This window comes from Lepidochelys kempii, chromosome 11, assembly GCF_965140265.1.
Source record: "Lepidochelys kempii isolate rLepKem1 chromosome 11, rLepKem1.hap2, whole genome shotgun sequence".
NCBI classification, from domain to species: domain Eukaryota; kingdom Metazoa; phylum Chordata; order Testudines; family Cheloniidae; genus Lepidochelys; species Lepidochelys kempii.
Genome location: NC_133266.1, coordinates 67,875,455 through 67,887,636, shown reverse-complemented (window position 1 = coordinate 67,887,636; position 12,182 = coordinate 67,875,455). Strand labels below are relative to the sequence as shown.

At 40.3% G+C, this 12,182-nt stretch overlaps 1 protein-coding gene across 2 annotated transcripts in view; it reads left to right on the top strand.

Moving 5' to 3' along the window:
- BARD1 (BRCA1 associated RING domain 1) overlaps positions 1 to 12,182 on the top strand; it is an 81,105-nt gene that overhangs the window by 45,635 nt on the left and 23,288 nt on the right. For both annotated transcript variants that reach the window (XM_073306728.1, XM_073306727.1), the window contains 2 exons: positions 3,795 to 3,930; positions 6,362 to 6,454. In XM_073306728.1, coding sequence (XP_073162829.1) covers positions 3,795 to 3,930; positions 6,362 to 6,454 — 229 coding nt within the window. The remainder of the gene's footprint in view (positions 1 to 3,794; positions 3,931 to 6,361; positions 6,455 to 12,182) is intronic.

The window sequence follows — 12,182 nt, the reverse complement described above, 5'->3', positions numbered from 1 at the left end:
GAATTCCAATTCAGCAGTTTCTCGCTGGAGTCTGGATTTGAAGTTTTTTTGTTGTAAGATAGCCTCAGAAACAACTCTGACATCATAATCAAAAAGGCTGACAAAGGAGGTGCAGTTGTCATCATAAATAGGTCGGAATATGAACAAGAGGCTGCTCGGCAGCTCTCCAACACCACTTTCTACAAGCCATTACCCTCTGATCCCACTGAGAGTTACCAAAAGCAACTACAGCATTTGCTCAAGAAACTTCCTGAAAAAACACAGGATCAAATCCGCACAGACACACCCCTGGAACCCCAACCTGGGATATTCTATCTACTACCCAAGATCCATAAACCTGGAAATCCTGGGCGCCCCATCATCTCAGGCATTGGCACCCTGACAGCAGGATTGTCTGGCTATGTAGACTACCTCCTCAGGCCCTACGCTACCAGCACTCCCAGCTACCTTTCGAGACACCACTGACTTCCTGAGGAAACTTCAATCCATCGGTGATCTTCCTGATAACACCATCCTGGCCACTATGGATGTAGAAGCCCTCTACACCAACATTCCACACAAAGATGGACTACAAGCCGTCAAGAACACTATCCCCGATAATGTCACGGCTAACCTGGTGGCTGAACTTTGTGACTTTGTCCTTACCCATAACTATTTTACATTTGGGGACAATGTATACCTTCAGATCAGCGGCACTGCTATGGGTACCCACAGTATACCAACATTTTTATGGCTGATTTAGAACAACGCTTCCTCAGCTCTCGTCCCCTAAAACCCCTACTCTACTTGCGCTATATTGATGACATCATCATCTGGACCCATGGAAAAGAAGCACTTGAGGAATTCCACCATGATAGCAACTATTTCCATCCCACCATCAACCTCAGCCTGGTCCAGTCCACACAAGAGATCCACTTCCTGGAAACTACAGTGCTAATAAACGATGGTCACATAAACACCACCCTATACCGGAAACCTACTGACCGCTATTCCTACCTATCTGCCTCCAACTTTCACCCTGACCACACCACACGATCCATCGTCTACAGCCAAACTCTACGATACAACCGCATTTGCTCCAACTCCTCAGACAGAGACAAACACCTACAAGATCTCTGTCAAGCTTTCTTACAACTACAATACCCACCTGCAGAAGTGAAGAAACAGATTGATAGAGCCAGAAGAGTTCCCAGAAGTTACCTACTACAGGACAGGCCTAACAAAGAAAATAACAGAACGCCACTAGCCGTCACCTTCAGCCCCCAACTAAAACCCCTCCAACGCATTATTAAGGATCTACAACCTATCCTGAAGGATGACTCAACACTCTCACAAATCTTGGGAGACAGACCAGTCCTTGCCTACAGATAGCCGTGCAACCTGAAGCAAATACTCACCAACAACCACATACCACACAACAGAACCACTAACCCAGGAACCTATCCTTGCAACAAAGCCCATTGCCAACTGTGTCCACATATCTATTCAGGGGACATCATCACAGGGCCTAATAACATCAGCCACACTATCAGAGGCTTGTTCACCTGCACATCCACCAATGTGATATATGCCATCATGTGCCAGCAATGCCCCTCTGCCATTTACATTGGTCAAACTGGACAGTCTCTACGTAAAAGAATAAATGGACACAAAGAATTATAGAATTCAAGAATTATAACATTCATAAACCAGTCGGAGAACACTTCAATCTCTCTGATCACGCAATTACAGACATGAAGGTCGCTATCTTACAACAAAAAAACTTCAAATCCAGACTCCAGCAAGAAACTGCTGAATTGGAATTCATTTGCAAATTGGATACTATTAATTTAGGCTTAAATAGAGACTGGGAGACTGGGAGTGGCTAAGTCATTATGCAAGGTAGCCTATTTCCCCCTGTTGTTTCCTTCCTCCCCCCCCCCCCAAGACATTCTGGTTAAACTTGGATTTAAACTTAGAGAGTGGTCAGTTTGGATGAGCTATTGCCAGCAGGAGAGTGAGTGTGTGTGTGTGTGTGTTTCCCCGGGGTGGGGGGGGAGGGGTGATAAAACCTGGATTTGTGCTGGAAATGGCCCATCTTGATTATCATGCACATTGTAGGGAGAGTGGTCTCTTTGGATGGGCTATTACCAGCAGGAGAGTGAGTTTGTGTGTGTGGTTTTTGGAGGGGGGTGAGGGAGTGAGAGAACCTGGATTTGTGCAGGAAATGGCCCACCTTGATTATCATGCACATTGTGAAGAGAGTGGTCACTTTGGATGGGCTATTACCAGCAGGAGAGTGAGTTTGTGGGGGTGGGGGCGGAGGGTGAGAACCTGGATTTGTGCTGGAAATGGCCCAACTTGATGATCACTTTAGATAAGCTATTACCAGCAGGAGAGTGGGGTGGGAGGAGGTATTGTTTCATGGTCTCTGTGTGTATATAATGTCTTCTGCAGGTTCCACGGTATGCATCCGATGAAGTGAGCTGTAGCTCACGAAAGCTCATGCTCAAATAAATTGGTTAGTCTCTAAGGTGCCACAAGTACTCCTTTTCTTTTTGCGATAACTCAGAATGGTTCCCAAATACTGACAAACTTTATTCCACATCGTGTGTTGTCTTCCTCTGTTGTTTGTTGTATACACACATCCAGTAAAAAGACACACCTGTTCTTTGCTCTAAATGCTTTTACACACTTTAAAAGTATAATAGGCTATTCCAGTATCTCCCGTCACCCAATAATTAAGATGTTTTCCACTGCTGGGTTATTACATGTCTTTACAGTCTTCTGCCAGAGGCCTTTCAGTTTCTCGCAGCTGGAGATAACAAATTGGCCTCACTGTGCGCCTTAACAGTAACAATTGTAGGACTGTGTGTGGGTGGTGGTCTTATTTACACACACGCCCTTTTTCCCTGCTAGAGGAATGTATAGAGGCTTTAGTGTAAATGAAAATTAGACCTTACATACGTATTTCTCTATGTACCCATAAAATGTAATAAAAATGTTTACTCTTCATTGTTTAGAATGCCCTGCAAGACCTTTGGGGCTGGGGGGAAGGGTGGTGCCTCTTTGGACAAACTGACTTTGTGGCTGTCTTTGATATTGTGTCTTTGTAGAACGGTTTCAACTCTTAGTGCCTCATTACAGTAAAATTTGTATACCATTTGTAAGCTAATGTACAAACATTTATTCATGTGTTTTATGTGTCTGTGTTTGTATGTCTTGTGGGTGTATATATACAAAAATATTATGGTAGCACCCAGAGGACCCAATGGCGGGGGGGAAATAAAAAGCTATGTTGTGCTAGGCACTATACATTAAGGGTGATTTTAAAATCTTTACCCTTTCATGCCCCAGTTTAAACCATTCAGAACACGTTGATTTAAAATGTTCCTGAGTACGTTATGTTCTTCAGTTGCTTAATACTCAGTAATTGCTATTAGTCGGGACTGTGTGGTGAGTTTCTTGTCACATTATTGTGACCTATGGAAGTTAGGCATGTACTACAGTTCCCAAACAAAACACGCTGCATCTTCATCAGCCCGTTTGCTGAAAGCTGCTACTGATTCAAAAGGTCCCCAAGACCGAACTTTTAGTTAATTGAAAATTGCTTTGGTATGTTACATAAATTAAAGAAAGTATCTACAATGCCATAGCATTCCCTCTAGATAGATTTATGTATGTGTCCTGTAAGATGCCATGAATTATTCATTTCAAAGTCTTATTCTTTATTTAATAGACTGTCAAATAGATTAGTTGTTTTCTTTAAGTTCAGTTTAGGAAGGACTTTAGCATTTTTTCCTCTTGTCACACAGCAAGCAAGCCCAGGCCACCCTAGAGAAGGGCCTGTTGTTTTACTGGGAAGCAGCCTCAATTCAGAGCAACAAAAATCACTGAGCAAACTTGCAGCAGTGCTGAAGGCTAGAAAATGTGTGGAGTTTAACAGCACAGGTAAGTAAGCCCACGTTGGAATGTCTCTTAGGTATGTATGTTTTAATGCTCACTTTGTACCAGGGTTATACATTTTAGCTATCAAGATGTTAACTGCATAATGTTTTGTAGATTGAAATAAAACTTCAGGTTCCAAGAATGATATAGTATTTATGCCGCTCATAAGACTGAAGCAATATAAAGTTTCACATCTGTTAGCCCACAGCCTATGGGTGCTCTTTCTGAAGAGAGAGAAGCCTCTGGCACAAGAGAAGATGTGAGCTTGCTGGCAACAAAAATGAGTTGACTAGAAACTTATCCTTTAAAAGGAACCAACCACCAGGATACTAACTCTGAGTTCCCAGCTTCCTAGTGCAAGACAGGCAGAATTCACTAAACGCTTATATTTTGCCCCAATTACTTTGCTAGCAGGGTACCATGCCATTGACGTGGTAGTTTAGCCCTCCTTAGCTTACCTACTGCTCTTGGAACCTTCCACTCAGTTCTTCTGGACCACAGGTGGTGAAGGTACTGCCTGCAGGAGCTCTGTGTGTCTGCCAGTCACCAGTTTGGCTATTTTCATCCATATCTTCATACATCTGAGATCCTTCTCCCATAACAGTCCTTCTCTTCTAGGTAGAACCAGGAGCAGCATTTCTGTTTGTGAAGCTGTTTGCCTTGGGTGCTTGTTGCCTAGTTTTTTGTCTCTGGGTTTTTTTTCTGTTGCATTTCAGCACCAGTGTGGCTGGTGTTTTGCCGCTTACTTCGCACTTTGGCAGCAATTTTTGGGTAACTTATCGGTGCCGGCTTCTGCGTTTGTGCTGGTGTTATGGATGCTTAGCACCCTGTTATTGCTCCTCTAGTTCTGATGCCTCAACACTACAGCTCTAATGCTTGCCATGCTTCAGCACCTGTCTTGGTGCTCCCATGCTGGACGCTGGGGATCTCTGCTCTTGCTCTGATTCCTCAGCTCCTTGCATTTCTGGCACTTCGCTGCATCTTTTCATCTTCTGTTTTTTTCTTTTTTGTTTTTGCGTCATTTCTGTTACATGACCTCTAACATGGAGGAAGGAAGGGACACAGCAAAGCTGCTTCACGCTTGTTAGTACTGCAAGGCCATGTCTATAGTACATAAGGTAGAAAATATGGTTATCTTCCTTGGACTTTACCACAATGTCACATTTTGCCAGATGTCACCCTGAGTACTAAGAAAACATGGGAAAATACTTCAGGTCTGCCTCAACACCCCGGAAACTCCTATCAATCTGCATGAAGCCAGCCTGGTAAACCTGCTGACTTAGGACTCTGTTTTTGTCTTGTTTGCGTTGGTGCTACCTGCATTGGTGCAAACCCAGCTCCCCTCTCCGAAGCCCATCATTAGTGGGATGGCCTCGTCAAAGTGCTTGAAACCACTGCCTTCAAAGCTGAGGCCACAGTTGGGGCTCCTCTGCTTGGAGCCACTGGTGCAGTGCTTTAGCTCATCTTAGGCAGGGCCTCTCCAGAAGGTGAGAAGAGCTAAAGAAGAAGCCAGCAGCATTTCAGCATGCTGTTGTTAAAGTCTCTAACTCCAGGCAGCTGATGTTACTCTCCTTCCTCATTTAAAAGGACAGAAAAAATTCATCACAGTTTTGGTTCTGGCCCTAGAGTTGCTATCTGTTGCACTTTTACTTCATTACTTGAGATGTCTCTTGAGCTTTATTACACTTTTGGAGTGAGAATCCCACACAGGTAGTATCTTTAGAGGAAAAGCAACTTACTGATCTGTAACTCTTCTCTGAAGATAGTATTGTGACGAGTTCTTTTACCTGCCATCTGTCCTCAGAGTTTCAAGTTCATCTTTACTAAGTTGATGATGAATAGTTACATTTGTTGGATATTTTTTTTAAGCATTCTCTTAATCCCTTTTATCGATTCTTATTCCTCTTGAGAGATTTACCATGCAGTGTAGAACTGACTGAAAGATTCTCAGGCTGTGGTTAAGCTGATCATGTGTAATGGAAATGCTTAGAAGGGGCCAGGCTCATGCTCCACCTAACTACTGTTGCATGTTGAACCTGAAAATCTCGAGCTGAGACAATTCCACCAGTCTTGCATTAAGGTACTAACATCCAGTAGTGAGAATCCTATTTCAATTATACCTTTGGAGGAGAAGTAGGTTAATAGATCAGTAATGCTTCCTTCTCTTATAAACTACAAGGCTACACTTACAACAACTAAAAGCAGACAGAAATATTGTGGGTTTTCAGTTATAACACCCACTTGCACAAGTTTATAAAGAGAAGAGTTTAATTGCAGTGAATGAAAACAGATTTTGAGTTTGGGGAAGAATGGCTGCTCATAAATGGGGAGGAAAGAGTTCGTAAATTGGGGGTGACTGGATTTGCAACAAGTCTTATAGATCTGGTTATTTTAGGTTTGTAGGCTTTCTTACATGTGTAACTTTTTATTCTAGTGACTCACGTCATTATCGCTGATGATCCAATGCGAAGTACTATCAAAGGTATGCTGGCCATTCTGGCTGGATGTTGGGTCCTGAAATTTGAGTGTAAGTATTTGAATAGGTGGAACATTTATTTTTCAAACAAATGTATAGTTTGACCTGAGGATTAATATTGTCTGAGAACTTTCCATTCCTGTTTCAGAAACTTGTTTCAAATATGGATATTGGCTTAACCTAAACTATGGGGCTTTTTAAATTTTGAGTGACAAGAATTAATGTAATTAATTGTGATTACGTGTAATTACTCCATCTGTGGAAAATGTGTAATGCATCATTGTTAATCAGATACCAGTGAAATAGTCATCCCCCAAATGTAAGGAGGGGATGAATTTGTTTACCGCTCAGCATATTAGCAGTAGTGCTGGAATGCTCATGGTAAATGTTCCGATGTATGTGTTTAAGCATTTTAAATGGCTGTCGAAGGGCTGATTTGCTATAGTAGTATAAGACTTCCTGATCAGGAGAAATGACAGGATGACTAGTTACCAGCAAAAACCAGTCAAGCTTATGGCCCCATCCTTGTGTTCCTTATGCTTTGCATAGCTCCCACGGAAGTCAATGGAAAATTTTGGTGCTTTAGGGGTATGGGATCAGTGCTTGTAAGCAATATATAAAGCAGTAGTTACACTATCCAAAACACCTCTGCATTCAAGGACTTATATATGCCATCTAACAAAATAGTAACATAAATGAAAGGGCAGATGAACAAATATCTATATAGTATACATCTGACTTTATTAATTCCCCTTCTAATTTACATTGTGAAAACCCTTCTTGTTTCCCTTGACTTCTCTAGGGACGGAACCCCTCTTCCCCCCCTTCCGCCCCCCAACCTTTATAATTAATTTGTGTGCAGTTTGTCTATCAATGGAGAATTCATAGAGAGCTTTCTTCAAGTGGTTTCAGGAGTGTCTTGGATGATTAAACACTAGATATGAAAACTCATCTTTACTCAATAGGGACTCTTCAAATAACTTAGCCTAAATTTTTCAAATGGACTACTGAGTTTGGGTGCCCAGCTTAAAGGGGCCTGATTTTTTTTCTAAAATGCTGAGCATGAGGCCCCTTTAAGGTGTTCCAAGTTGGGCAGCCAAAATCACTAGTCACTCTGGAAAACTTTGGCCATCTGCTTCTAATGTCCATGTAACTTCCTAACATCCACTTGATTTCTTCTCTGTTCTTTTCAAATGGCACATTGGTTAAATGTTCCCTTGGATACTTTGGATATCACTTATTTAAAACAGATTATATTCATCCCATTTATCTATAGGTAATTCAAAAAGAAAAATCTTCAAGGAGTCTTGGTACTGCAATCTGTTACAAGTATGAATAGTTTCTCATTGACTCTCTCTGACATGTGATAAATGTTGGTATGCCCAAACCAACAGGTTGGTTTGGGTATCGAGGACTAGCTTCAGATAGTTTGGCTGCTGAAAAGTAGTGGGGAATTGTGGGACAATTATGGTATTGTAGATGTCTGGCTGCTTAGAGGTTACACGTGGGCAGGAAGATAAAACCTCTATGTGGCTGGGGGTAACAAATTTCTGAGGGGTTAGGAGCCAGACCTGGGTTTGCACAGAGTGCATATGGAGTTTCTTCAGTAATTAGAATTCTGTTTCACTGAGAATATTTAAATCTAACGTTTCTGTGGCAGATCTTGACTTTATCAAAGCTACATACAGGCTGTTCAGGAGGTTTGTTAATTTTCCAGGTTAAGTATCCTCCTCTTCTCCATCTCAGCATTTTACTGGTCAAACAATATAGAAACTAATACATAATGATGTCACCAGTACAGGATTATCTCTTCCTTCAATTAAGCACTAGGGAGAAGATGGATTTTTCTTGCAGAGGTGAGATTGAACATTTGTGAGAGAACTTGGTTGTTTTTTAACTTTAGAAACGTAACCGAAAAAAGTAAACGCAGTCTGTACAGAAATCTTTTTTCCATGACATTTTAATACACTTCTTTGTTTTCTGTTGAGTTTTATTTAATGTGGTGGTAAAGTACTGATGATTATACTCCTGGGTGCTAATGCTTATAGCTTAGTAAGCAACATACTTTTTAAAAGCAAGTGCTTCTCCTCCCTACCGGGAAATGTTAGTAATAACTCACGGGGTCTGATGCAGTTAAGTGCCTATAATTAACAACACCATTCCATCTGCTCCCACCAGTTTGTTGTTGGTCTTCTTCAGAGTCATTTACAAGTTAAAGATTGTTATAACAAATAATTGGATGCCTGCTGATGAAACATTTGTTAGGAAAAAGGGTTTTACTTTGCTCTGCTTTTCATACTCTCTCCTTATTTATCATTGCTTTCATGGCTTCTGTTAAGTAATTGGTTACATCCATTTAGATGAGACACAAAAATAAACTTTTTAAAAGTGTGCCCTTACTCTGGTGTATTTCTCTTGAATCTATATCAAAGCCATTACAAATAAATTAGACATAAGAGATGTTTGTTTTGCTTAAATTTTTAAGCCAGGAATTCAAACTTGGGGTCCACTTCAAAACTCACTGAGTTAATAGAAAGATCCAGTATTTCACTTGTGAAAATATTCCCATTGCGGCACATGTTAAAATTGTTTTCCAAGTATGTTCTTTAAAGGAAATTTACATTATGGCCTGAAGAGTTTGTTCATGTCACAAAAAAGATACTTGCTTTATACTTTGCAAAAAATATTTTAATAAAAATACGTATTTTTCTGTGTGAACACCTCCCTTACAGCAGCTTTTCATACCTTTGTGTAATAAAAGCAATCTCCTTTCTCAGCTGCCTGAATCATTCTATAGCATCATGCAGTATTGGAGATTGTATATTTATTTTAGAATTATGTGTGATCTCCCTATATACTTGCTTACTAACAAGCTGAATTTGGAACATTCTAGTGAAGTGCACTACTCTTATTTGACCTAGGGACAAGGCCTGCTACTACTACAGATGGCCCAGAAACCTCAACTATTTGAATTCCCTTTTGGCTCTCACTGGAGGCTGATGATGTAAGAGGGGTAATACTGTGCAAGAAGTATCTTCAGAGAGGAAAGATTTCATAGTACCTATTGCCAGTTGCTTATTGTCTATACATTTTATATGTACTTGACACACTATTGGCAATATCTCCATTTTCAGAGCAGCATAAAAATCAATTGAGACACCATTGTCACCCTGCTCCTTGCCGTTGGCCATATCTTTCGTTGCTGTTGTTATTTTATTGCCTTCATTATTTCTGGGACCTTAATAGAGACAGAAAGTAGCATATCCTCATCCTCCAGTAAGTATGTTGAGATTAAGTTTCAAGTATTACTGAATTTCATCTGTTTTTTTTCCTAAATCAGAATATAATTTGATTAAAAACAGCAGAATTCTTTAATATCTCTGGATTCACTCATTTCTCCCTTTTTCCTAATTAAAAAAAAAAAAAAAGCTTGACTATTTTTCATTCCCCATTTAAATAGATGACAATCCTGATGCATGTTCTTGTTATAATAGCTACTATGAATGTCAGAATAAATGCATTCAAGAAACATTTTCATGTCAATGCACACATCAGGAATATGTAGCTTTAACTACACCACTCCAATCTCTACCTTGCTTCACAAAAATATGTAATTTTAAGGCGTTTGTAAAACTAATTATGAAAAATGGTTTCAGAAACCTTTTTATGTTTTTCAGTTTGAAATCTGATCTCATGTGTTTCTTCCAAGGTACTCTGGATACTAGTAAGACTACTATGCTTAAGGCGTAGGCCAACCGCTTTGTCAGATTCTGTTAACTGCAAAGGCTGCTTTTGGTCCAGAATTCCTACTTTCTTTTCCCAGTCAATTCACCTAATCAGTTTCTGCTCTATCTGCATAGAGACCCCTATATTTCCATTTCCAGGGTCCCAATCTACAGGTAAGTGAACATTTGCTGTTGCTGCCACAACTAGACCCTGGGCCCTTTGATACTAATTTGGCTGTGCAATAGCAGCAGTAAAGATAAAACGTCACTTAACCTTTTAGAAAGTTTTTTAGGATGGTAGTATTCTAAAAGATTTAGAAACAAAATCTGTGCTTAGTTGTACCTAGTGTAAATCCTGCATAACACCATTAAGGTCAGTGCAGTAAGTTAGGGCTTATGCCACTGTAACAGTGGGTGAATAAAACCATACTCCTGTTACCCTGGCTAATGCAAATAGCTTCACTAAAATCAGTAGCATTGTTCATGTGAGTAAGGGTTGGAGGATTGTGTCCTCACCTTGTAAAATTTACAAATTGCAGTTTCTTAATTTCCATGGCCTGGGAGCTACATGAACATGAAAGGGTAGTAATAAAGGTAAATTAGTGTGAGCATTCAGGCAGATGGTGCATTGGGAATTTGTGGTATTTGCCCCAAATGTGTTGTGATGGGTTGTGGGAAGACTAGAGACAGAAATGATTCAGGGTAAACAAGAGGAACAGTGTGAGCAGCAGCACCTGTATGAAAGAAGTCAGTCTCCCCTTTCCCAAATGTGGGGACATTAACACACAAGCTTACAACTTCTAATATTTAATGTTTATAATGCACTAATGCCTGGACACCTGCTCAGGGCCCCATTTGGTAGATGCTGTGTGCACACAGACAAACGAGTCTGTGCCACAGAGAGCTTAAAGTTGAAATAAGGGGGGTTTAAAAGGACTACTTTTTGAATGGTATGGATTTATATCTTTAGACACTGGTTATCTCCAAGATGAACAATTAACTTTTTTTTATAAGAGCAATTGCGCTTCAACTCGATCCTTCATCAGACAGATTCTCAACATGGTTTACTAAGAAATGGACACCCTGGTGTAGGTTACTGTACCCCTAGAGTATGAGTCCAATCCCTTTGAAGTGGGAGGTATTCTTACTCTTTTGGGTAGCTGATCCAACAAACTTTAGCCACAGCAGTTAGTCATCAGTTTAATGACAAGGATGTCAGCACAGATTGAAAAGATAGATCATCTTTTAAAATTCAGACATCCGTTATGGATTTGTCTTTGTTTTCCCAGGCTTATCAATTCAGGGATGACCATCTTATAGGATCTGTTCTAGGGAAGTGAAGTAGCATGTTAATGATGGAGTGTGATGATAATTGCTTTTTAATTGGGACTATAGCTTAATTCTGCTTCGTGATGGCTCATTCAGCCAGTGTCTCAGGATCAAATTCTCAGCTCTGGTCTTTCAGTACGGAAATTGTGAAATCACAGATCATGTGGCATTTTCAAAAGCACTCTGCACTGGCCCAACTTAGCTCCCACTGGAGTCAAAGGGAGTTTTACACGCGACTTCAGTAGGAGCAGAGTTGGGCCACCACTGAGAACTTTTGAAAATCCTTCTCTACGTATATAAATATAACTCAATTATTTATTCATTCCGTATAGTATTTTATTTCATTTGGTCTCCTCTTAATCAGGATGACTGGCTGAATCTGGTAGAGGGGTTGTTAAAAAGGAAACTACCATGTTATTCAGGCACTCATGCATATTGCTGAATAAAGTGGTTATCATACAGCAGACTGCAAGTTCAGCTGTATAATGGTATTGTTTCGTTGTCTTGGCTTTCCAGTCTATTTGTATTACTGTAGTATATAGCAGTGGTTATCAACCTTTCCAGACTACTGTACCCCTTTCAGGGGTCTGATGTATCTTGCATACCCCAAGTATCACTTTGCTTAAACTACTTGAGACACACAAATATAAGTGTCACAACACACTGTTACGAAAAAATTGCTGACTTTCTCATTTTTGCCATATAATTATAAAATAAATTAATTG